General features: G+C 35.6%; 2 protein-coding genes across 3 annotated transcripts; both read left to right on the top strand.

Annotated features, from left to right (window-relative positions):
• The first annotated feature begins 7,830 nt into the window (after positions 1–7,830).
• Positions 7,831–14,659, top strand: LOC132747953 (uncharacterized). Its single transcript, XM_060737487.1, has 5 exons — positions 7,831–7,951; positions 9,429–9,667; positions 10,401–10,493; positions 11,603–13,385; positions 14,203–14,659. The coding sequence occupies exons 2-5, from the start codon at positions 9,430–9,432 to the stop codon at positions 14,657–14,659; spliced, it is 2,571 nt and encodes an 856-aa protein (XP_060593470.1). The 5' UTR covers positions 7,831–7,951; position 9,429.
• An 877-nt stretch (positions 14,660–15,536) lies between these two features.
• On the top strand, positions 15,537–26,054 carry LOC132747948 (E3 ubiquitin-protein ligase ARK2C-like). 2 transcript variants are annotated; one of them, XM_060737483.1, is made up of 9 exons: positions 15,537–15,679; positions 16,472–16,600; positions 17,924–18,195; positions 19,515–19,639; positions 20,925–21,048; positions 21,574–21,723; positions 22,959–23,054; positions 23,347–23,444; positions 24,637–26,054. In XM_060737483.1, exons 1-9 carry the CDS (start codon positions 15,646–15,648, stop codon positions 24,773–24,775), a joined length of 1,167 nt encoding a protein of 388 aa, XP_060593466.1. In that variant the 5' UTR covers positions 15,537–15,645; the 3' UTR covers positions 24,776–26,054. The 2 variants fall into 2 exon arrangements, with proteins under 2 accessions (XP_060593466.1, XP_060593465.1); XM_060737482.1 differs by having other exon boundaries at positions 16,460–16,600.
• The last annotated feature ends 1,502 nt before the right edge of the window (positions 26,055–27,556 follow it).

Genomic DNA, 27,556 nt, shown 5'->3' with positions numbered 1-27,556 from the left:
AAGTTTCATGTTGACATTTCAAAGACTTTTTCAGAGATATGCTCCACTCAGGTGAAAAATTTAGTATGGAAAATAACAAAGGGCAATAACTCAAAAATTATGAAGGGTAGAGTTATCACTCTTTTGTACTGCATACCTCCTGAGTAAGATCTATCCACCTATGAAGTTTCATGTTGAAATCTCAAATGCTTTTGTAGTTATACCCTGGACAAAAATAAAGTATGAAAAATAACAAAGTGCAATAACTGAAAAAACAATGCACGGTATGTTATCATTCTAGTGTGCTGCAATGCTCCCCAATAAGATCTATCCACCTATGAAGTTTCAAGTTGTTACCTCTAACATTTTTTTTAGATAAGCTCCGGACAAAAAGTTTGAAAAATAACAAATGGCAATTACTCAAACATTATAAAGGTTAGAGTTATCATTCTTTCGCACAACATTCATCCTCAAAAAGATCTATCTACCTATGAAGATTACATTGACATCTCAAAGTTTGTTTTTTTAGTTAATTTATGCTCCACTCAGGTGAAAAATTAAGTATGAAAAATAACAAAGAGCAATAACTCAAAATTTAGAAATGGTACAGTTATCACTCTTGCATTGCACACCTCCTGAGTGAGATCTATCCACATGAAGTTTCATGTTGATATCTCAAAGGCTTTTTGAGTTATGCTGTGGACAAAAATTGAGTTTGAAGAATAACAAAGGGCAACAATGAAAAAAATATGCAGCGTAGAGTTATCATTCTTGTGCACTGCACTTTTCCTAAATATGATTTATCCACAAATGAAGTTTCAAGTTGATACCTCCACCTATGAAGTTTCAAATTGATACTTTTTGAGATATGCTCCGGACAAAAATGTAGAGTGACGGACGGAAGGACAGACGGACGGACGGATGGAGACTAATTCTATATCCGTCTTTTCGGCGGGGGGTAATAAACATTTTCTTGCTCATATCTAAAGGAAACTCAGAATTTTGCTCACAATAACGTGACATGAATTCTGAATGAAGTTTGATGTTGTGGTAAAAACTGATTTAAGGACCAAATTAAGTTATTTTACAACCTGGTATGGTGAATGTTAATTCTGAAACGCATATAGAAAAACCAAGTCTCATTTTAGAGAATTGCGCAAGAAAAATGAAATTATTAAACAAGAGGGCCATGATGGCCCTGAGTCGCTCACCAGAAACAACTGCTTTTCAGTGTTGGAAATTATTTTTCAAAAGAACTTGCTGAAAGGCAAGTCCAGCTCTTTCGGCAAGTTCAGCTCAACTTTAACTTGCCCCTCTAGTAATATACTTTCACAACACTGATTGTTTTAGCTTTTTTTCTTCATAATAAACAATAGGGCCACTAAGATGGCCCTAGATGACTCATCTAACCCATCATTTCATTATTCACTATATAAATTGTAATATTTTGCCCTAATATTTTGGAAAGGATTTGTTAAAAATATGTATGTTGCAAGTGTGTTCCTATGAGACTATGTAGAATAAATGCAGAATAACTGACCACTAGAGCAGGATTAATTTTGATTGGACATTTTTTTTATAACTTTTTTTGAATGAAAACACAAAATGTCACATGCAAAACATGTAAGGTGTGATTTCTAAAGTTCACAGTTTGGGACAACAAATTTTTTTATACATTCTGTATGGTAACATAACTGTACCTCAAAAAAAGACAATAGGTCCAACATTGTAAAAAATATGAAAAGTAGGCCAGTTGATATCAAAATTCAATTCAGCATCAGAAATTACACCCCTAGTCCAAATTTCAAGTCTGTATGTCAAGAACACAAGAATGAAAGTCAAATTATATCAAAAATATCAAAAGTAGGTCAGTTGATATCAAAATTCATTTCGGCATCAGAATTTACAAACCTGGTCAACATTTAAAATCTGAATGTTAAAATACAAGACAGTAGTTCAAATGATGTCAGTAATACCTAAAGTAGGTCAGCTGGTATCAAAATTGAATTCAACATAAAAAATTACACAAATTACACCCATGGTCCAAATTTCAAGTCTGTACAATAAAGACAAAAAAAGTAGGTAAAGCGATATTAAATATATCAAAAGTAAGCCAGTTCATATCAAAATTCAATTCAGGAACAGAAATTAAACCCCTTGTCCCTTGTTAATTCAACAAAAAAAATGAAAAAATTACAATTTTTTACAAAATTCAATAAGAGAATTGAGCAGTTAAACTCATCTTTGATAGTAAAGTACAGGAGAAACAAATTTTATGTTTCTTTAGGCCTATTTTTTTTACTGGTTAATGACCTACAACTGACCTTACAATGATGCAATAGTCCGAATTCCAGAGCTAAAATATATTTACACATCATAAACAGGTCATGACCCAAGCCAATGAAATTTATGAAATTCTTGCTGAAAATGTCTTATTTGGATATAAGAATGAATATACTATGTACAAGAAACTGCATATGCTATTACAGGCAATGTAAAGATGGTCTTTTCTATAAAAAAAAAATAAAAAAAAGTTTTTGTAATGACACTATCATTATATTTATACTGTGACCACGAATAGTGTTAAGAGTTTAAAACATAACTTATCTACTTTGTGTGAAGTCAAAACACGTATATTTCATATTTATATTTATAAGGAGACTGTGTATCCATTGTCAATATTTTTTTATATTAAAATTAGAGCTTAGAATATCTTTAAACTTTAATTTAAAGAAATGCTAGTGCATTTAAGCTTTAGCTTTAACAGGACCAATCAAATTAATATTAGCAAACTTGATTAAAGACTACCTAAGAATGCTACTGACAAAGTTTAATGATCATCTATCAATTAGCTCTGCAGATGAAGATTTTTAAAGGTTTTTCTATTTTTAGCCCTAGAGACCCCTAAAAGGGGCCAATCAAATTAAGATGAGCAAACTTGATAAAAGACTACCAAAGAAGGCTACAGACAAAGTATGGTGATCATTCATCTATTAGTTCTGTAGAAGCAGATGTTTAAAGGTATTTCTATTTTTAGCTTTAGCGGCCCCTACAAGGGGCCAACCAAATTAATATGAGCAAACTTGATAAAAGACTACCCAAGAATGCTACTGACAAAGTTTGTTAATCATCCATCCATTAGTTCTGTAGAAAAAGATGTCTAAGGTTTTTCTATTTTTAGCCCTAGAGACCCCTAAAAGGGGCCAATCAAATAAATACGAGCAAACTTAATAAAAGTCTACCCAAGAATGGTACTGACAAAGTTTTGTGATCATCCATCTATTAGTTCTGTAGAAGAAGACATTTAAAGGTATTTCTATTTTAAGCTATAGCGGCCCTTAAAAGGGGCCAATCAAATTAATATGAGCAAACTTGATAAAAGACTACCCAAGAATGCTACAGACAAAGTTTGGTGATCATCCATCAATTGGTTCTGTAGAAGAAAATGTCTAAAGGTTTTCTATTTTAAGCCCTAGTGACCCCTAAAAGGGGCCAATCAAATTAATATGAGCAAACTTGATAAAAGACTACCTAAGGATGCTACAGACAAAGTTTGGTGATCATCCATCAATTAGTTCTGTAGAAGAAGACGTAAAAAGGTATTTCTATTTTTAGTTATAGCAGCCCCTACAAGGGGCCAATCAAATTAATATGAGCAAACTTGATAAAAGACTACCCAAGAATGCTACAGACAAAGTTTGGTGATCATCCACCAATTGGTTCTGTAGAAGAAGATGTCTAAAGGTTTTTCTATTTTTAGCCCTAGTGACCCCTAAAAGGGGCCAATCAAATTAATATGAGCAAACTTGATAAAAGACAACCTAAGGATGCTACAGACAAAGTTTGGTAATCATCCATCCATTAGTTCTGTAGTAGAAGATGTTTAAAGGTTTATCTATTTTTAGCTCTGCTGAACCCTAAAAGGGGCCAATTGAAATGACATGAGCAAATTTAAGTGTGACTATCACAAGGATGCTACAGACCAAATTTTAGTTAAATCTGCCGAGCAGTTTCAGAGAAGAAGATGATTGTTGACGCATGACGACGGACGACGGACGCTGGAGTATCCCCCTTTGTTACTAATAGCTCACCCTGAGCCTTCGGCTCTGGTGAGCTAAAAAAAGAAGACAATTTAAGTCCTTAATTGCAAATATAGAAACTTAGGAATGTAATGTTCAAAGACATTTTACACGTGAAAAGATTCACTCCGAGAGAGACATAGATCCGACATGAGAACACATTAGTCAAAATATGTCGTCCCTTCGTGTTTTCGCATTTTGAGGCGAAGACGCGAAAATATTTGGATGGCGTTAATCAGCCACCATACATAATCCATTCAAGGCGAATTTCTCAAGCATGTCGAAAGGATGTCCGGAAATGTGTTAATATAAAACGCTGATATTTCGTGTGTTGATAAAAATACTGTTTAGATTCTATATGGTTTTGAAAAAAAAACTGTTTCTATGTAACTTTTCACGGAAATGGGCTGTACAATGATTGCGTAAAAACAATAAAATGTCGGCTGTAGAAATCGAAAGGCATTTTGTCACGTGACTTTTGCCCATGCTACCGAAAACTACCCATCACAATATCACGGCGTTGAGACGCCGTGAAATAAAGAGTTCTTATTAAATAAAACCAACTTCGATAGCCTCAGCATTACGGTAAATTTCACGCAACCTACAGTGATGGCCCTTTCAGATGGTTCTTATCGCAATAAAAACACACTTCGATAGCTTCAGTGTTCACAGTAAAGCTCACACAACCAACGGTAATATGCCTTTTAGAGGGTTCTTATTGTAATAAAACCCTCGGTGATAGCCTCAGGCTATACAGTAAAGCTCACAAAACCCACGGTAATAGGCCTTTTAGAGGGTTCTTATTGTAATAAAACCCACGGTGATAGCTTCAGGAATTACAGTAAAGCTCACACTACCCACGGTAATAGGCCTTTCAGAGGGTTCTTATCTAAAAAAAATCGCTCACGGTGGAAGCCTCATGGAATACGGTAAATCTCACACAATCTACGGTGATCTGCCTTTTAAAGGGTTCTAATGGCAATAAAACCTACGTTTAAACCTCAGGGAATATAGTAAAGCTTCCACAACCAACAGCGATAGGCCTTTAAAACCCACGGTGTAAGCCTCAGGGAATACAGTAAAGCTCACACAACCCACGGAAAAGGCCTTCTAGAGGGTTGTTATTGCATTAAAACTCACGGTGATAGCCTCATTTAATACAGTTAAGCTTACACAACCCACGGAGATAGGCCTTGAAGGGGGTTCTTAACGAAAAAATTACCACGTTGATAGCCTCACGGAATACAGTAAAGCTCACACAACCCATGGTGATAGGCGTTCCACAAGGTTCTTATCACAAAATCCCCACGGTGATAGTCTCAGGGAATACAGTAAAGCTCACACAACGCACGGTGATAGGACTTTCAAAATATACTTTTCACAATAAACCCACGGTGTTAGTCCCAGAGAAAAGTAGAAAGCTCACACAACCCACGGTGATAGACCTTTCTGAGAGTTTTTTTTCGCTGTAAAACCCAACGGTGATAGCCTTAGGGAATATAGTGAAGATCACACAACCCACGACAATATGCCTTATTTAGCGCTCTTAAAGCATAAAACTCACGGTGATAGCCTAAGGGATTACAGTTTAGGTCACACTTTCTACGCTGTTAGACCTATTAGAGGGTTTTTATCGCAATGAAACCCATGGGGATACCCTGATTTGAAACTGTAAAGCTCACACAACCCATAGTGATAAGCTCTTTTTGGAGGGTTCTTAATGTAATAATGACCACCTTGATAGCCTCAGGGAATACAGTAAAGCTCACACAATCCATGGTGATAGGCCTTTTAGAGGGCTCTTAATGTAATTATGTCCACGTTGATAGCCTAAGGGAATACAGTAGCTCACACAATCCACGGTGATAGGCCTTTTAGAGGATTCTTAACGCAATGCCCACGTTGATAGTCTCAGGGAATACAGTAAAGCTCAAACAATCCACGGTGATAGGCCTTTTAGAGGGTTCGTAACGCAATGCCTACGTTGATAGCCTCAGGGAATACAGTAAAGCTCACACAACCCACGGTGATAGGCCTTTCAAAGGTTCTCATCACAATATCCCCACGGTGATAGCCTCAGGGAATAGTGGAAAGCACACACAACCCACGGTGATTGGCCTTTCAAAATGTTCTTATCACAATAAACCCACGGTGTATAGCCTCAGGGAATACAGTAAAGCTCACACAACCCACGGTGATAGGCCTTTTTAAATATACTTTTCACAATATTCCACGGTGTTAGTCTCAGGGAAAAGTAGAAAGCTCACACAGCCCACGGTGATAGACCTTTCTGTGAGTTCTTTTCGCTGTAAAACCCAACGGTGATAGCCTTAGGGAATATAGTGAAGATCACAAAACCCACGATTATATGCCTTTTTAGCGTTCTTATAGCATAAAACTCACGGTGATAGCAACAGGGATTACAGTTTAGGTCACACTATCCACGCCGGTAGACCTATTAGAGGGTTTCTATGGGGATACCCTGATTTGATACTGTAAAGCTCACACAACCCATGGTGATAAGCTTTTTGGAGGGTTAATTCTTAATGTAATAATGACCACGTTGATAGCCTCAGGGAATACAGTAAAGCTCACACAACCAATGGTGATAGGCCTTTTAGAGGGTTCTTAATGCAATAATGCTCGCGTTGATAGCCTCAGGGAATACAGTAAAGCTCATACAATCCACAGTGATAGCTAGGCCTTTAAGAGGGTTCGTTTTCGCAACAAAAAAAAAACACGGTAAAAGCCTATGGGAATATGTACAGTAAAACTCACACAACCAACGGTGGTACGCTTTTTAGAGAGTTCTTATTGTAATAAAACCCACGGTGATAGCCTAAGGGAATACATGTAGTAAAGCTCACAAAACCAACGGTAGGGTTCTTATTGCAACAAAATTAACGGTGATAGCCTCCGGGAATACAGTATTTAAAGCTCACACAATCCACGATGATATAGGCCTTTCAGAGGGTTCTTATTGCAATAAAATTCACGGTGGTAGTCTCGGCCGAAGCTTTTGACAGTAATAAAAATAATGGGAGTGAATTTCTAGAAATAATATATAAATTGAAATCTTAATAATTTAATAATTTTAAATCTGAAATCTAAAAAACAGCTGAGGCCATGATTAGACAACATTGATATGCCAACTGATATTGGTCTGCGTAGAATCAGTTGCGGCTAGCAGGCTCAGGGTTAAAAAAATGTATCGATTGGTTTTGAAAAAAATGGCCTCAAGACTCGCTTGTATATGCAAATGGAAACAAAAAGTCTGAATCAATAAACATGTTTATCTTTATGCAACACTGATTTAAATTATTATTCAAGTCTGTGAATACGTATGTAGTCTAAGCAAAGTTCCATGTATTTATGACTTCACTAAAAGATGTCTAAGTTAAAACAAGAGTGCAAAAATGTCACAAATAATGTCATAAAAACTAAAAAAAATACTTTGATTGTATTGTTGTAGCCTGGAACGCCGTATTATCGGCGTACTATGACCGCATTATTTTTTTGACTGAGACCTACATATTATACTGGTTACTGTAGAAATAAACTGAACGGAAAATATATAACAAGATGTTTTTATGTGTCACGCATACTTTTATCAAACAATTTTACGAATGAGTACTCATTTTAAAGTATTTTTGAGGGCAATTTGTATTAAAAGTAAGTTTTTGTTTTGTTTTTGAAAATCAGTAGCATAGTCTGACCTTAATCGCTCAAGTACTTTGATTAGTGTAGACTGGCTCGCTTGCTCTTTTACAAATGAGACTTATAATAATATTTGAGAACCAGTCTGTTTCAACAAAAAACAATGGAGGAGAAAGAATCGATTTTACAATTTGACTAAAATTTAGAATTTTGAAGCTTGCTGTGGCCATTTAAAGGTATTATTATTGTTTTATTTTGTAAAATATAAGCTATGTTAAAAACAAATTTCCATTTTTCCATTAATTAGTTGTGAAGAGCCGGTTGAATGAATTAAACGATTGTTTGTTTGTGTGTGAAAATCTACGATCCGAACTTCCGGTCTCTGCTAACGTATACAAACTTACGCGAAATACGTTTATTGTGTTTTGTTTAGGTCTAATTAACATTACATGTGTTTACAAATTATTATAATTATGTAGACTGTTAGATCCATGCAGTAAATTTTATCAAGAATAAGATATCTTTTTTTTCTATTTCTATTTCTACATCATACTGCTTTAAAATCGTTTTCGGTCACTCTAAGCAGGCATACATTGTATACATTTAAGAAACAGCTTTAAGATACAAGGGAATCCGGGAACCAGTCCCTAGCTCTTATTGAATAGACCCCTTGGTTCTTTTACATGCCCAGTGTATAGCACTGATACATGCGAGGATTACCTGGATTTCTTACCAGTACACCTCTAGGTAGGTGGGAAACACTGAAAGTGTCTCTGAAAAATCCCAAGGGTGTAACCCAGGATCGAACCCGGGACCTCAGGAGTGATAGTCAGTGGTTTATGAGAAAAACAAATATCTGAACAAATCATTATCCAGTTACATTTAACAAATTATTTACCAAGCTAGATTTTAGAAATAAGTTTAGTTTAGAATCTTCAAAATTATGATTTTCAACAAAATCACTCCGATTACTGCTAGAGTTAGGGGTTTGTGTTATCGGTTTATTCAGGGTCAGACAGTGCCGGCAAAATCTGATTTTGACTTACTTGTCAGATTTTAAGTGAAGCATTTTTTAACTTGTCCGTATGATATTTACATAGTTAATTCTTGAAAATTTTCACTTGTCCGTACAGGCTGTAGGACAACTTTGGCAATACGGACAATTGATTTTGCCGGCACTGGCTCACATCAACGTAATGAAACATTGAAAATGAAAAATATCAGAATAATGCAGGATTATTCATTAACATGAAATAGATTAGGTCTTATACATGTAATAAGAACTAGCTGTCAAGCAGTTAAGCAGTACTAGTGCCTTCACTTTTGCAACAAAGGGAAGAAGGTTCAAGATCTCTGTGTTCAAAGCAATTAATATAGTGGACAATTACTTGATTACAACTCAAAATGGAATTCATGATTCATGCATTGTTAATTAACTTAAGTAGTTACAACTTAATTTATTGAAAATATGACTATGAGCCGCGTCACGACAAAACCAACATGGTGCGTTTGCGACCAGCATGGATCAAGACCAGCAGGATCCATACTGTTGGCTATCAGTAACTTAGTTTCTCCACTTGTAATAGAGTTGGTAAGCGAACAGCATGGATCGATCAGACTGCGAGGATGTGCAGGCTGATCTGGATCCATACTGGTCGCAAACCCATTATGTTGGTTTTATCGTGACGCGGCTCAATTATATTCTTTTCCTAGAATGGATCGTGAGCTGATGACAGTGAGTGATGAGGGGGAGACTAGCTGGCAGGCTGACATCAGTGACGTCAAAGCGGAAGGTGTTACACCAGACGTACCAAAAGATGACATAATAACTGCAGAGGGTGCGACTGGGTACAGTTCCCTGATGGCGGACAGTTCGACTCCAGGCCAGACAGCCACAAGTCCTCAACTGTTAGAGGCATGTGCTGAGGTGGTTGTGCAACAGTCTCTAGGTGGTAAGTTTTTCTCTCAATCTGATTAAAATCAGTTCCTAAATAATGCTACAGTTGCCAATAGGTTGTCACCATCTTGTGTTTTTTCAAACAGCCAATTATTTCCAATGAATCCCCACAGAAAAACTGCTTACCATTATTAATAGTGTTAGATTGAGCTTTGAGATAGTAAAATGATACAATTGATAGTGTTTAAAAGTTTGACATCGAAAGAGTTCAGCATAAGTTTATAAGTTTGTAAGTTTAATAATTTCTTCATTACACATGAAATAAGGCTTTGTGGTTTATACACAGTGATTTATTTTCCCCATTTTTAAAAACAACCTGTGGCTTGCTGAAAGGGAAAATATAGTGCATGGGGAGAATCTGAAATCAAATTCTTGGAATTTACCCACACATTTGATAAATTTTCAATTCAATTTAATATGCATGATACATAGCAAAGGCTATATATAGGGACAGCTTTCGGATATAAATCAGATATTGATAAGTCATGGTTCTGGTGAAAAAGTGCACAGAGCATTTAAGGGGAAAATATAAGCATTTTTAGGGGAAAATATACTTATTTTGGACTAGGAGAAACAGCCTTTATTTGGCTGTAAAATGTAGGGGAAAAATCACTGATACACAAATTGAAGAAAATTATGAATAAACCAAAACAAAAAAAACCCAGATACATTGAATAATTCAGTGAGTTCAGATATATAATGAATGTGTTTATTTCTGTTATTGATAGGTATGGACACAATTACTGCACCTATTTGGGTACCTCCAGAATCACAGAATGTTGTTGCCATGGACACCAGCAACCAGTTAGATTCAGCAACAGGTCAGTAAACTTTCATAATTTAGATTAAATACTGATTCTAACACTGCTGAATTTGTGTAATAAACTGTAGAGAGCTCTGCTAACTGTAAAGAGTTTTGCCAATAGTTTGGGCTATGCCAACTGTATAGAGCTCTGCAAAATGTATAGAGCTCTGCCAACTGTTAAGAGCTGTACAAACAGTATAGAGCTTTGACAACTGTATAGAGCTCTGCCAATAATATAGAGAGAGCTCTGCCAAATGTATAGAGCTCTGACAATAAAATAAAGCTCTACCAACAGTATAGAGGTCTGCCAACTGTTTTAGAGTTGTACAAACTGTGTAGAGCTTATCAGTCATTTAGAGCTTAGCCTCTAGTATAGAGCTCAGCAAGCATTTTAAAGCTTATAAGTAATATAGAGCTTAGCCTCTAGTATAGAGCTCAGCAACCATTTTAAAGCTTATAAGTAATATAGAGCTTGGCTGACAGTTTAAAGCTTGGCCAGCATTAAAGAGCTCCATAAGTATTATAGAGCCTAGTCAACAGTATTGGGCTTTGCAGGACAGTAGAAAAGGTCAGAAAGTAATGTAGAGCTTTATCAGAAATATTGAGCTTAAGCAACAGTAAAGAACACTTCCACCAGTTGTATAGAATTTTGTCAGGCTTGGGATGTGCACACTTTCTATACTGTTTTTATTTCATAAAATCTGCAAACAAACAAATGGAGTTAAATCTGCCGTGTTCAATTAATCAAACAGACTCTAAACATGTCTGTGTATCGTAAAGCTGTTATTAGATGTTTTGACAAGTAATGTGTAAATGTGCAAAAAAAAACTTTGGAAAACCATTTCTAACTGTCTATGTTCAAGGAACAAAAGCTTGTAAGATATATTAAATTTCATAGAAGTTTAGATATTGAATAAGGAGACATTATCCACAAACAGGTTGATAGTCAATTGCAACAAGGTTTTATAAAAGTTTCAACAAAGTTTTGTTTAACTTTGGAAAGATACAAAGAAACTTTTCTTTTGGAAAGTTTTTATCTTAATTGTCAGTTATGCTAAAATTTCTGTCTGTTTATTTCCCAACTGCACGCCACAAATGTTATTTTGCAGTATGATATACTTGCAGGGTATGTTCCTCGTGTAGTTAACACTAGTCAGATTTCTCCCATCCCATCAACAGATGTTCCCAACAGCGTTGTTAACTACTGTGATAATCCCGTTCCTTCAGAGATGGCCGCCAACTTTAGGAACTATATGACTCACCTATCGCAGTTGTCACCTGATCATGATAACAGACACAGTACATTGTTTGATACGCGGGCAGGTGTGACTCGTTTACAACCGGGGAACGAGAATTGGCAAGATGGTATGGTAGAAATGTGCTCGTCAGAGAGCGATTCCGAAGATTGCAGTTTAAATTGTGATTTGCCGATAATACGAAAAGCTCATAGAAGTTCTGCGCATTCGGATAGGGGTAGATCAGATTTGAGAGTAGACAGTACACGGGTTTGTGATATTCACGATCGCGGACATTTACGTAGGAATCCTCATTTTCCATACGAGTCGCTTGGGACTCCCCGACTTGCTTGGGGTGAAACGCCTCGCGAGGCTTGGAGTGACAGGTCTGATGATCCAATGTTCGACTCGTTGAATCCGTATGCTTTATTTAATCTACCGAAATCAAACCAACGCGGGAAACGCAAACAAAAAGCACACACTTGCTCCTGCAGGAATCATTCAAATGGTGCCAGTAGAGAAATGGTGAGCCCAGATAGAGGTCGAGTCTCGCGTATTGTAGAAAATAGGAACAGAAGTCACATTCCTTCCCCTCAGAATGAACCATTCTTGCAGCAAAGACAGTCCAGTCCCCATGCACATGATAAGTTGAGTCGAGAACATCATTTTGAAATGGACAGGTATTCCAGGGGTACGAGGGATCAAAACCGGAGTCCGGATACTGTTCTAGATCCCAGACGTGAGATGCCGCCTAGAGATGCTTGTTTAGATTCGCATGGGTATATCAGGCACCATGCCGGCAGTCCTCTACCGTCAACTAGTTCGGGTATAGTCGCACACAACCAATACGGTAATAGAATTTTAGGTCATTCTAAGTCACTTCCAATCTTTTCTTCACAAGAGAGCATGGACACTAACAGCGAAACTGGTGAATCATCAGATACAGATATTGACGTGATGTCGGTAAATAATGCTAGCGGGGCTCTTGTTTCTAATCCGGCATCCCGTTCATTGGTTCTTCCAGAATATAGTCCACACGAGGAAGTTATTTGTAATCATAATGATCAGTCTCAAAGAACTCATTCACACGATAACCTTGGTATTGTACGTCCGAAAGCAATAAAATTAGAATCTGGTCAGAAATACCACACTTGTGACAATTCCCGTTGTGAACACTTTCCAGAACAAGGAGCTATAGACTCCAGTATGAAAGGTAAAACTTTGCAGAACCGGGCTTCCGGTCGTAAAGGTGACAATTTCGGCCAGTCCTTTCCACAGCCAACTAATACTTTCCCACCGAGTGCAGAAACACGTGTTTTACAAATGACACCTTCTCAGCAGATAATGAACAACAGTTCTGGCGATAATCGTCAGTCGAGTGTAATACGAGATAATACAACGAGAAATAGTGCTCAAATACACCCAGAACGGAGGAAATCGTTAAAGGATATTCATAATTCGGTTATTCGGGAACGACTATGGTCGGATCAGCAACAAGAGCCATCGGAGATGGTAGCTAGTAATGACAGAAGTATTGATTTGACAGTAATAGATCCTGAAGAATCTTCGGAGAGTTCTCGTCACTGTTCTTCTTCACCTGTTTTACCGGAAGTCCATTTGCCGTCTGCTTCCGATGATAGCGATATAGAGGTCGTTAAGATCGAAACCAACAGGTATGTATGACCACATTTTACGGTTGTAGATATTTTGAACAGTTCTAAATTCACATTAAGTCTTGTTTATAAATTCCCATTGTATGATTTTTTGGTGACCATTTTTGGTCATCACTGCTATGAAATAATTATGTCATTTATATAAAAACAGTTATGGACATGGACACCTGGGCTGCCTTTCATAGAAAGTCCTTAGTCTGAAATCAGTCTTAAGCCCAAAACTGAGAAAAAAATTTTGCGTTTAAAAAAAAAAGTTAAATTTTATGATTCTTTTAATTTCTGAATAGCCCAGATGCTCCTGGATATGGACGAACTTTCGTAATTTCTAGATATTTAAAAAACGGTCGAAATCTAAACTTTGAAAAGTGTATTTATTATTGATTGACTAAAGAATATTGACGATACTTTGAAATGATTTCTATCAATGAAAGCTCTACATGAATAACAATTGATATGGGTGTATATGGTCCCTGTTTTGATACATACATTGATGGGTTTGAAAGGTACATGTATATTTTGCCCATGGTATTTTTTGAAATTATGACATTTAACAATCTCAAGTAAAATCATCAATCTATCCTGTAGTCATTTTCAGTTAACAAATTTTGTATGTGACTTTTAGAAGTATGGGAGCAAAGAAAATTTTTGGATTTTTGATGGTACTGAAATAAAAAATTGCAAGATATATTATTTGATTTGACAAATTTAACATTTTTCTGGGATAAATTTCAATGTGTAGTTACACTGCTCATCTGTATCTCCATGAACTGTTAAAAGTGCACCACACAAATATTTTATGATATGATATTCATTTTAGGCAGCCCCGACGACGTCAAGACCTGTCTAGTCGAGCGACTGTAGTTGTTGATCTTACCGAATCTGATGACTGTGATGATCACCTTAATCGTAGAGTTCCGGTTGCACCAGTTACAGGAGTAACCGAGGCTCCGGTACAGTCTTCATTCGAACGTGAAATTGAAAGCAACACATTTGCTGCAGCAGAACCTGCCAAAGCTAAACAAGAAATTTCCCACCCGAAAGAAAAGTCAAAGTCTTGCCAGAACGAAAGGCCAGTACCACGTATGCCAAACACTCCTCCACCGGAAATCAGGTCCTGGGTTCCACCGACTTTATCAACAATGGCATCGAGTGTTGACCAACCACCGGCAACGGAGCCGGCAGTTCGGTCGTCTTGTCGGTCACATCTTCCAGTTCGACCGGAAGAGACTTGTCAAAGGGTAAATTTATACCACAGTAGATTGTACAGTGACTAAAACTGAGTTGACTATCTTTTTCTTTCAGTTAAGCTTTATTTCAATTTCAGTTTTTAAATAGAGGATATTTGTTTAGTTCAGTGTAAGATAGGAATATATTTCACCGAGTGAGCACCGAAAGGTATATTTCACATGTGGCACAGCCAGGAGTGAAATATGAAGTTTTGGTGTTCACAAGGTGAAATATTTTTCGGCCTTACACTGAACTTAACAAATTTTCTTTTTATTATATGCAAAGAAACGTTTAAAACAACATTTTAACCTAATACTAAATGAAAAGCGCGCCAAACGATATTACAATGTGACATCATTTACGACTTTACATTATTAAGTTGGTTTCTAGTACTGTGCATGCTGGTATTCCACTGAAACAACGTAAGGGGCTTAAATTCAAAACAGTGAAATTTATCAAATTGATAATTTCACTGTTCAAAACAGTGGTCTTTAGAAGCATCTTAGTCCCAGACACACATGTCTATGGTAGTTGTCAATAACTTAAAGTTACATATAGAAAGTTAGATATAGCTTTTACTTGACCCTAAGATAAGTAGCCGATGGTTGGTTCTCCTTACATTATCCTGTACTAGGAGCAAGTGGAACACGCTACTCTGTTAACAGCTCTTGCTATTGTGTACTATATAAATGAGCCGCATCACAACAAAAGCAACATAGTGCGTTTGCGACCAGCATGGATCTAGACCAGCCTGCGCATCCGCTTACCAACTCTATTACAAGTAGAGAAACTGATAGTAAACAGCATGGATTCTGATCAGACTGCACAGATGCGCAGGCTGGTCTGGATCCATGCTGATCGCAAACCCATTATGTTGGTTTTGTCGTGACACGGCTCAAATGTACTGTTACGATTACAGCATTCAGCAGCTGGTTTCCAACCAGTTTCCTGTGCAGAGAGAACAGAACGCTCGTCATGTAACCATAGCGCCCAAAACCTGCCCACATCTCATCCACACGGTCATATACCTGCAATGTCATCATCTCACGGACATCACTTACCAACAGGTAAATGGTATAAATAGGTATTTAAGGAGAGCGGTGGCCTAGTGGTTATGGTGTCTGCCTCTGATCCCAGGGATCATGGGTTCGAGCCCTAATCCGGTTATGACCATGTTTCTTCAGATGACACCAGTACTGGTTGGTTCCAGGAAACAGACTCGAAAGTGATAAATATAAGTTGCATGAACTTGGCAATGTAGCTTAAATACATGTGTTTAAACCAACAGGTTAACTTGTATTTTATAGTGAATATTAAAGCAACCTTCAGCTTTTATTTTCTGTTCAAAAAAACAATTCTCTGTTGTTTCAAACTAAGTATTTCATTAATTCTGTCTTGGAAAAGTGCATCATATCAATGTTAAGCCTTCTCCAGAGAGCTATATCAAGCCTTTGATGAATGAAATGTGTTCATAGAATAAGGATTGAATGAATTCGTAAATTCATACACTATTTTAAGAAAAAAGTGAAAAAGTGAAAAAAGTGCTAATGAAAATATTAGTTTTTGTAATTTCTTTCCGAAATATGAATAATATGTAATATACAAGAAAAAGAATCAATTTCAGGCTTTTGTAACAGATGGAATATCTAGCTCTCTGGTAACTGTTAAGCAGAAACTTGGTAGAGCCTTGTTGTCGCAATAAACAGTTACTAGAGAGCTTGATATTCCGATCTGTTTCGGCAGCCAGTGTAAGATCCTTATAAGATTTTAAAGTTCTTTTATGAACAATACCGTAGACAGAACTTGCCTTAATAATTCTTCATATGAACTTCTGTCTGAAATGACAGCATTTATTCCAGGACACCAAGGTCATTTAGTGCACGGAGTTCACAGAGGTCACAGTGCACATGGAGGTCATCATAGCAGTGGACATGGTCACCATGGCAACCATTCACATGGTCATGGACATAGCTCACAATCAGCATCTTGTAAGTTTGATTCTGTATCTATGTCTCCAGTTGTTGGATTGAAATCATTTAGTGGTAGTTTGGTTTGGCCGTTTGGTTTTTATGCCAATATTTAAAGATCCTGTAACACAATTTTTTCATGGTTTTATTTCATAAATATGATGCTCAAATTAAGATTTGTCAATATTGTAAGTTCCAATAAGCATTATTTATAAAGATATTACCCAATTTAACATTTCATGTAAGTAAAGGGAGGTAATTAGAAAAATATTTGCAGTACACATTTTACATATTCTTCGATGTTTGAAAATTGTTTTATTTGCATAATTATATACATATATAATTTTTTGCAACTGGGTAACACAGTAACAATATCAATCACAAAACATACAGGATCTTTAACATGTTTTTGGCGTATCTTTGCTTATCTGGATAACAAATCAGTAATTATCAACTTCTTCTCATGTGACCGACTGCTTATAGCACATTTATTGCTGGATCTATGGCAAGAAACAAGTGACCATAAGCCTCGATGTACAAGATCATTTGTCACAGGAGAAATTTCGCCTTGCCCAAGGATCAAACCAACAACCTGTAGATTACAAAACATATATTCTCCTGATTGAGCGAACCATCAAAATTAGTGAATTAATTCATGAAGTTTTAATAACATGTTTATGACTTTATGGTTATTGTTGCTTTTACACAGGGGTGGAACCCCATATGGATCTCAAAATTAAATTTAAAAGAAAGCTTTTGAGTTTTACTTAAATGTTTATAAAGTTAAAAACTTACCCTGTGATTGACCTATTTTCTCTTTCACATAATAACGGTGTTATAGTGCACATCTGGATCAGTGGAAATCCACATAGGTACTTTTTACTGATGCTCAATTTTGAGATCCATATTGGGTTCCACCCTGTGATTTAGAGAAATAAGGATGGATGGAATTATTGCTTATTGTATGGTATAATCTACTATTGAATTTTGATATTAAATACTGACACCCTATCATTAATTGTTGTTGCCCCTTGTAACTGAGGGGTTGCCTTTAATGGTTGAGGCAATGGAATTGTGAATTGCAACTTTGAACTGCAATCACAGTTTATCCCCTCATGACCTTAGGGATCTTAGGAGGTGACTAAGTGAGTTCGAATAACTGAGTCTATTTATCTCTTAGCTCCAGGAGGTGTGAGTTTGATTTGACTCCCTGGTGTGCTTTGAATTTATTTAACGCCGGGATAAGCCAAAATCATCTTTCTTGTTTTTGAGCAAAATGACCTAAATTGTGTTTGTGGGCTGTAAAACCAAACTTTAAAATTATAATTGTTTTTATTATGACAGGTTCTTGCAGTCGAGGATCACACCCACACAGCCATGTGCACCAGGGTCCGTCCTCACACCACCCGGCTCGAGCACATATTCACCATCACCACTACCATCCGGCGCCATTCCATATACCCCCGTCTCCATTCCCACCACTGAACACGCCACACCTTGTACGACCGACGATCCATCACCCCCAGATGCAGCCGCAGGACTCACAGAGGCTGTTTGATCTAATGAGGGCTCAGATGCAACACGCACAGCTTGTTCAAGGTCCCAATCTTCTACAGGTACGTGTCACATCTACGTCTATGTCTTTACTAAATCCTGAACCTCTTGAATAGACCAAAATATTGAGCTTGATAGTAACTTTTTTATGGCAGTAAGGAGGCTCTGCCAAGTTTTCGCTTAACAGTCACTCATAAGGGAGGACCTTATTTATAAAAATTTTGGAATAATGTCAATTTAGGGCATAAAACTTACCTTACATTAATTATCTTATATAAAAAGAGTGGGGGGGACAGATGTGAGAGAAATGTAAGCTGATCATTTTCCTGCACCTGTACAAACAGTAGAAAATTCAGTATGTTAGCACAAGAAATCATATATGTGTTCCCTAAAGAATTTTTTTTTCAGAGAGATTGGAAATTACACTTTTAAAGGAACTCAACATAGGTCAGAAAGCCTAATTTTTTGATATTCTTACATAGATAAAATGGAAAAAATCTGAAAAGGATTATTAACAAATATACTTGGAATTACATGAAATGTGCAATTCTTAGCCTGCCTGATTTGAGTGAAAAGCATTGTAAAGCTTTACATTTTTGAGTCATTTAGGACAATAAAAATGATTATTCTAGAAAATCAGGGTGAGGGAATGATCTGAAAATTTTCACACAAGTTATTGGTCCAAATGGTACACAAATATTGGGGAAAAACACAATTTTCAGTTCTGTCAAAAACCTAAATGGATTTCATTTAAAGCAGCAAACCTCCAGATCCATGTTGATTTTCATGAAAATTTTGGAAATGTATTTAATAGTAAAATATTGTGAGGTGAACAAATAAAGTAATTAACATATTGCAATCTGCACTTACAATCCATGAAAACTACCAAAAAAGTGTCAACTTATGCAAAAACAGCCCTTACTGTGTTAGTAAAGCAGTAGAAATATGCTAATAAAATACTGCAAAATCAATTGTAAACCGCATATAACATGTAAAATATAACTTGGATCTTTAATATTTGTACCTTTCTTAAAATATTAGTACATTTTTCTCTATATTGATTTTCTTGAAATATTTTGGCTCAATCTAGAGGCGTGCAGCTTTAATGAGACATGAACATATAATTGAGCCGCGTCATGACAAAACCACCATAGTGTGTTTGCGACCAGCATGGATCCAGACCAGCCTACGCATCCATGCAGTCTGATCAGGATCCATGCTGTTCGCTTACCAACTCTATTACAAGTAGAGAAACTGATAATGAACAGCATGGATCCTGATTAGACTGTGTGGATGCACAGGCTGGTCTGGATCCATGCTGGTCGCAAACACATAACATAGGTTTTGTCATAACGCGGCTCATATATTTCATCTATTTCAGATACCCCCACATAGTCTTGTCGAAGCCCAACCTACACTTCAACACCCACAGAATTCTTGTGCAATGGATGGTGGTCGGGTGCAAGGAAACCCTCCTACAGCTGCCAACACACACCCTGCTCAAAGGTAGATAGCATTATACAGTATAACTTTGTTCACTGGAATTTGAAGGGCCTGTGTAAATATTTTCAAGAGATTGGTTGTTGGAGCCAACCAAAGTTGAACTATTATCATGTATTTTATCATATTTTACAAAGGCCTGAAACTTTTCCAGCTTTTATGAGTCGTATATGATAAATACCTCAACATAATTGTTTGTTAGTACATCAGTTTGTTGAATATGTGTGATTTTCACTATAGTTCTGTGGAAAGGGACCAGAGATCAGGTTGAAATGTTTGAGCGATCGATATTTGAGTGATCGGAGGTAGAACAATATATATTACATATAGGAATTTTGCCAGGACTTTGTGATCAGTTCGAGCGAATGGAGGTATTCCAGTTATTTGAGTTCTAGCAAAAAAAGTTTAACTGTACATGTTTTTATATACAGTACAACCTTAACATAACAGCACCATGTGGGTGACAAAAAGTTTGGTTGTCGCAGAGAGGTGTTGCTCTGAAAAGGATAAATTTATTGTGAATTCTAACTTAAGCAAAATGAAGTTGATGTTTCACTTTTTATAACAGGAACAGGGTATAGCCTTATAACTTATATAGTTGTGTACGGGATATACAGGAACATATAGTCTTGCAACTTGTATAACTTATAGTATAATATGCTTCCAAATACAAGAAAAATCTTTCTTTTCTCCTCTAAAAACTTGAAATTGTCCTGCTTTCTGCATTTCACTGTCCTTTGTTTTCAGTTTGATGATTTTGATTTGTTAACAATTACCCACAATTTAACATTGTTGTTATATTTTTTAGTACCCCATAGATGCCTCCCAGGATTTATCATTGTTGTTATATATTTCAGTACTCCACAGGTGCCTCCAACAATTTATGATTGTTGTTATATATTTCAGTACTCCACAGGCCCCTCCCCAAATTTATTATTGTTGATATATTTTTACCCCACAGATGCCTCCCATGATTAGTTACAGCTGTTATATATTTCAGGACCCCACAGGCGCCTCCCACAATTATAATTTATGATTGTTGTTTAATATTTCAGTACCCCACAGCCACCTCTCCAAATTTGTTGTTGTTATACATTTCAGTACCCCACAGGCACCTCCCACGATTAATTGTTGATGTATATTTTATGACCCCACAGGTGCCCCAAACATTTTATCATTGCTTTATATTTCAGTACTCCACAGGCGCCTCTCACAATTTATTATTGTTGTTGTATATTTTAGTACTCCACAGGCACCTCCCTAAATTTAATATTGTATATATATATTTCAGTACCCCACAGGCGCCTCCCCAACACCAACATTTACACCACCACCTTCATCACTATCATCATGCAAGTGTTCCACGTCTCCACCACTTTGCAGTGCCTGGTATGCATTATGGTGTTCCAGTCATGGTGAGTGTTTTACAATATTTTCTTATTGAAATAATAGATTATAAGATTAGAAGACCAGTGCTCCATTTAAAAGTTTTTTGTGGACTTTTTTGTTTGGAAATTCATGTTTGGTTTTGCTGGGTTAAAGCAGCATGTATCCAGTTTCATGCTAATTTTCATTAAAAAGAATTAAAAAAATTAGAATATGTATTTAAATGTGAAATATTGTGAAGTTTACATGGAAAATAATTGACACAATGCAAACCAATGAACTGTAATTACCAAATAAAGGTCAAAATATGCAAAAAAGTAGAGCTCTACTGTGTTAGGCATGAAGTAGAAATATGGTGATAAATTCTGCATTTTCACATATAACATGTAAATTATTACTTGAATCGTTTTACTTGTCTTAAAATCTTTGTACATTTTTCATCTTGAGTCATGTAGCTTCAATTAAAAGTAGATTTATAAGCAAAGTATCAATGCACTTCATTTTTACTTATGTCAACATGTAATATCATGCGTTTGATCTTGTCATGTTTGCAGCGACCATTCCCAGACTTCCCTGCTCTGCCAGATTTCCCAGCATTCCCTCCCGCAGTTCCACCGTCATTTGGCAATGTGCCAAGAAATGTTCAGATGCGATTACAGCTTGGAAGAATGATGTTCAATCCACATAGACCTCCTACGTATGAGGTAAATGCTTCTTTTTAAATTATTACATACACCAGTGATTTGAGCCGTGTCATGACAAAACCAACATAATGGGTTTGCGACCAGCATGGATCCAGACCAGCCTGCGCATACGCGCAGTTTGATCAGGATCCATGCTGTTCGCTTACCAACCCTATTTTAAGTAGAGAAACTGATAGCGAAACAGCATGGATCCTGATCAGACTGCGCAGATGCACAGGCTGGTCTGGATCCATGCTGGTCGCAAACACATGTTGGTTTTGTCGTTGCGCGGCTCATTTTTTTTTCCAATTTTCAAAACAACCTGTCGCTTTTACGAAAGGGCAAATAAAGCATGATAAATGAGAAAAGGCGGAAACCTGAAATCAGATTCCAACAACTTAGAATGAAATTTTCTCACACAATTTATAAAATTTTCAATTTCAATTCAATTCAACATGCCTGGTGCACAGCAGAGGCTATCCACAAGGACAGCTTTCTGTCATTCAGTCAATTAAATTGATCATCTAGCTGATGTAAGTCAGCTGATGTTAAATCATGATTCTGCTGAAAAATGTGTGTCGCAGGCCATGCCAAAGGCATACAGCATTTCAGGGGAAAATCTAGCATATTGAGGCGAAATATACCTTTTTTGGGTTAGGGGAAGCAGCCTTTATCCGGCTGTAAAATATAAGAAAAAATATCAATGTACACTGATCCAAAAAGAGTCAAGATATGATTTATTTATTTATTTAAGGACATTTTCAGTAGTTTTCATATAGACATATAAGCAGAATTAAAACTGTTTAATAGAATTTTATTTAAATAAGTTGTTAGAAAAAATATTTTGAGTTATTGTGGCACCAGGGCCGAAAGGTTAATATGTCGGACTAGTATTCTAGGGATTGCTGACGGCCTGGCCCCGTGTTGACAAAGATTTAAGGATCAGGATTAAGATGAGGATCAAATTAAAAAACTCACATATTCTTTATTATTTATCCTCATAGATTAAATATCTAATTTTAATTTGATAAAACTGGACTTGCAATAGCAAGCCGTTGTTTCCATGAGCAAGAAATTTTACACTCATTGCATAGTACTGGTTGGTTCCAGGAACGAATTTTGAGAATGTTTCAATAAGCTTAAAGTTTCCAACACAATCAAATTAAAATAAATTTGTATAAACTTAATTTGATTACTAGTTTGATATGTTAACCACTAGGCCATGCAGCGTGTAATTGTGACTTGATTTATTGTAGGAGTTGTTACACCTAGAGGAGCGTCTAGGTAACGTGAATCGTGGTGCTAGTCAGGAAACTATAGAACAGTATACGTTACCACATAAATACAAAAAGGTACGTACAGACTATGTCGTATATACGTAAAATAACAAACAACACTACGTCCGGTTTTTTTAACTCGACCTTTTTTCAAACTATTTTTTTGTGACAAGACAGACCTTTTAAATTAATAAAAAAAAGTAAAACTTAATTCTTTTTTCTTTAATTTTCTTGTGAAAGATTTGTTTTAATTGTTTATTTGTTTGCATCTAGAAAAACGTTAAAAAAGTTGAGCGTTACCCACGTCAAGCCGTGGCTCTTGTTTTTTTATGTTGGTAATATAATGATGCCTCGATATTTTTGATAGGTTAAGAGAATAAACGACGAGGAAGATGACGATGAAGACAACCATCTAGAGAAATGTACGATATGTCTGAGTGAATTTGAGGACGGAGAAGACGTCAGGTACGTTACAACCTCGTTACTGACTTATTTATGGTTTGTTATTTGACTCCTGTATTTCGGCGATGTCTCATTTGAAGTGATCAGATCCCCCCACCACCACCGGAAATTTCTATAGATTTCCCTTAAAGCAGCACATCTCATGCTAATTTTCATGAAAATTTTGAAAATGAATTTGAATGTATAATATTGTGAAGCAACCATAAGGAAGCAATTTACACATTTTCAATGGTGCTTACAAACCATGTAAATTACCAAAAAGAGGTCAAAATGTGCATAAATAGCCCTTACAGTTAGTATGAAATGTAATTGAAAATACTGAAAAATCAGTTATTAATCGCACAAAACATGTAAAATATTACTTAAATCTTGAAACTTTTTACTTTTCCTAACATCTTAGTACATTTTTCTCAAATTTTGATTTTATTGAAATATTTTGACTCGTCTGGAGGCGTGTAGTTTTAAATAAGAAAAAAGTAAAAAGTAGTCAACTGCAAATTCTTAAAATTCCCTTTAATATACCAATGTTTCGGCTGAATGTAGATTTCCTTTGAAATGTAGTGGAAATGTTGGATGGATAAAAAAGTGGGGTAGTCCTTTTTGTGTCACCTCTATAGGGATCACTTCTTGGTCGCATGTCTGCCTGTCAGTCACAAAACAGAATGTCCAGAATACACCTCAAAAGCTACTGGTGTAATTTCATCCAAACTTTATAGGATTGATCAGTACCAAGTCTAGTTGTGCATATCGTCAGCATTTTCTGGTTCAATGATTTTTGAACAGCCCTTTCATGAATTTGATTTTTAAAGTTTTCAGGACTACTCCTCTTATACCACTAATGCAATTTAAATGAAACATTACAGGATTGACAGGTACTTGAAGTACTTGCGCATATTTAACAGGTTTTCAGTTGAATGAGTTTTGACTGAGTTATGGCCCTTGAATAAATAATGCGTTTTGCCATGGTAATGATTTTTGTGTCTCCTGCTTCACAGAAGCTGCAACATGCAATCCACTATCATGAGGCAACACATGTGATCACTGATCGCTCTTGGTGTCAGTGACCATTATAATATATTTGAATATATAGCTAATTCAGCTCATCTTGACAGCGAAAAAGTGAGTGCGCTGCTGCTTTGAGTATTTTCTGGGTTTATAAAGTAAGTATATGGTGTGTACATGTATATATTTTCAGGAGATTACCATGTATGCATCTATTCCACATTGTCTGCGTCGATCAATGGCTCGGAATGAATAAAAAATGTCCAATATGTCGTGTTGACATAGAGGCGGGGTCTAAAGATCAAGGGGTAGCGGCTTCCGGTGATTGCTGATTGGCCAGTATAGAAAATTGGGATGATGAGAGGCGGAGTATAAAGATCGAGGGGTGGCGACGACTGGTAAATTGCTAATTGGCCAGTATCAAAAGCTGACATGATGTTGCATGTAAAATATCACCATAGAATATAAAATCAACAGAAGGATGAGAAAGTTAGGAATGAAGGAAACAAAAAACATAGTTTGTTGAGATGTCAAAATAATTATGGTGTTATAATAATGAAGTGCAATCTTTAATATTAATTTTAAACATAATATATATATCTCGAGCAATTATATCTATATACTTAAATTTTTGAGAAATGTATTTATTTAAATTTGATTAAAAAAAAGATCCCTGACTTAATAACATTTCGCAATATTTAAATCGGAAAAGATAAACACCAAAAAAGAATGGATTTAATTCTTTGTTTGTGTAAAGTATTTAAACCTATTGTTTAGCTTGTTACCACGGTAACAGATATAATTTTCTGTAGTTATTATACTATGAACCCCCATATATATAAATATATCAAAAATAGCTTTTTTCAGGTAATTTTCTTCTAAAGGTTGTATTAGAAATACATATTTTTTCAAGGGATGTTGTCAATTCTTTACTCTTCAGTTTATGCTTTATATATATATATGTATATGGAACATTAAATGTTGTTTTGAATGTGCTTTTACGTAAATATCAAACGATGAAACAAACAGTTAAATATCATTCTGTATGCATTTAACCTGTCAATAAACAAACGCACCTTAAATTATATGTTTACAGGCATGAAAAGTATGACCAGAGTAGTGTACCAATTTTCATTCCAAAATTTTATCTTTTTCGCTCTTATCAATATAATGATATATATTTTTTTTGTGATTTTGTTACTGAAAATAATCTAAACAAAGTCCGGAGGTCTGTAGTTTTAAACCCTAAGCCGGCTTGTGGCAAGTGAAAATACCCATGTGATAAGCGTAGATTAACATCGGCCAGCGTATTGGTCTCGTCTGATCATCGTCTGCGCTGCTCCCTTATTCAGTCAGTACATATTTTGAAATTTTCCCCCTAAAAATGATGAGTGATTTAGTCCAGATTTGAATGATGGACAAGTCCATTTTATATATTTAGTGTGGTTAGGATAAATAATGTGAACCGTACACCTTGCAGTTTATTTATATAATACAGGGTAATTTACATATTGTATACATTTGTATTGACCTATTTTCTTTTTATTATTACACACTGTCAACATATTAACAATAATATCATTAATAACAGTCAATAAGGATAAACATTGATAGGGAAAAAGTCTATTTTTTAAGAGCTCTCAAAATTTTTAACTTTTTTCCGAATTAGGGTTACGAAATATTTTACATCTGGTAGTCTACAGCGTTCACTATAAACATTGGTTCACCTAATCTAACAGAAGTTTTAATGGTTTCACACATTATTTCAGGTCAAGTGAGGTCATAGTGAGTTAGATTGCTTGAAAAATAAATATGCTTTTTCAATTTTTAAAAAATTATTCAACAAGATTTTTTCATGTTGTTATTTTTTTTTTCATGTATAAGTTTTAAATAAGTATAGAAAGAATTGTAAATATGTTTATACATAATTGTTGTTGTTGCTGGTATTATTATTATTGTTGTTGTTGATGAACTTCACATTGTCTTTTACACAAAATCTAACCAATTGTATTTTCAATATTCTACATATATAAAGCTTACGATTAAAGTCGTTGCCAAAATTTCAAGATAGTATGAAACTTTGATTCAACAGCATTCTGTGGAAATATTAACTGCTAAGTTATTCACCAATTTTTCATTAACCTAAACTGACAAGACTTTTAAATCAAAGATAGTCAGATATTTTGGTGTGTGTAATGTTTTTTTTCTACATCACCTGATTAAAATTTAGATGAAACTTCCATTTTTTGAATCCCTCAACAAATTGGAAACAGAAGTTAAAACAATATTTGTTGTTGTTTATTTTCCAGGTCTAGGAATAATATTTCTTAGAATTATGTAATATTTCAATTATTCTCTGAAAAATGTACAAATTGCTTGTTAAAGTGTACCGCTGATAAGTGGGTTCGAGCCCTATAGGAGGCCTGATTTAGGACCGTGTTTCCTGATTTTACACCAGTATCTGTTCGTTCTATAAACCAGACTCTGTAGTGATTTCTTGTTCCAATGAGCTTCAGGTTTTTTTTTCATCGTAGTTTAGCAAAAATAAACATGTTGAAACTTATCAAGATTTTATTTGTATACGTTTATTAACCTACCTATTGCTTGAAATAAAATAAATAAGTTTTTATTTTACATACACATAAGATATAATGCATATTGATGTTTTGTTTTCTTCAATTTTAAGCTCGACTATTTGAACGCCCTGCGATCACCTCACATTTTAGTTATGTTTTTCGCATGCAATTCAGTATCTCCAAAATTACTGAAGGGAATGGGTTGAAACTTCACACACTTAATTGAGAGCATAATAGGAGGTCACTTTTTAAGGCACATAACTCTTAACTTAAATTTTGACTGACTTATGGCCCTTTTTGGAACTTAGAAAATTCTACATTGCTCTTGTTTTACTATCAAGCACTGAGAATAGTTGAGCACACTATCCTGCCCACAGCTTTTGTTGTTAAAGTATAACTATAGATATGAAATAATTGATGTAAATATAAGCATATATATTATATATCAGGTATCTGATCTCATGCAATGTTGTGTCTGATATATATCAGAAGTACTTGTTTAGGTATAATATTTATTTGTATGATAATATTTTCATT

The sequence above is a fragment of the Ruditapes philippinarum genome, unplaced genomic scaffold (assembly GCF_026571515.1).
Source record: "Ruditapes philippinarum isolate M1 unplaced genomic scaffold, ASM2657151v2 ctg5903_1_1_1_1, whole genome shotgun sequence".
NCBI lineage: Eukaryota > Metazoa > Mollusca > Bivalvia > Venerida > Veneridae > Ruditapes > Ruditapes philippinarum.
This window is presented reverse-complemented; position numbering and strand designations above follow the sequence as displayed.

Coding starts and splice junctions, on each gene's coding strand:
- LOC132747953 (XM_060737487.1), top strand. CDS start 9,430: ATGGATCGTGAGCTGATGACAGTGAGTGATGAGGGGGAGACTAGCTGG. Junction 10,494..11,602: donor CCAGTTAGATTCAGCAACAG/GTCAGTAAACTT, acceptor ATATACTTGCAG/GGTATGTTCCTCGTGTAGTT. Junction 13,386..14,202: donor GTTAAGATCGAAACCAACAG/GTATGTATGACC, acceptor TATTCATTTTAG/GCAGCCCCGACGACGTCAAG.
- LOC132747948 (XM_060737482.1), top strand. CDS start 15,646: ATGTCATCATCTCACGGACATCACTTACCAACAG. Junction 15,680..16,459: donor CGGACATCACTTACCAACAG/GTAAATGGTATA, acceptor CTGAAATGACAG/CATTTATTCCAGGACACCAA. Junction 19,640..20,924: donor AACACACACCCTGCTCAAAG/GTAGATAGCATT, acceptor TATATATTTCAG/TACCCCACAGGCGCCTCCCC.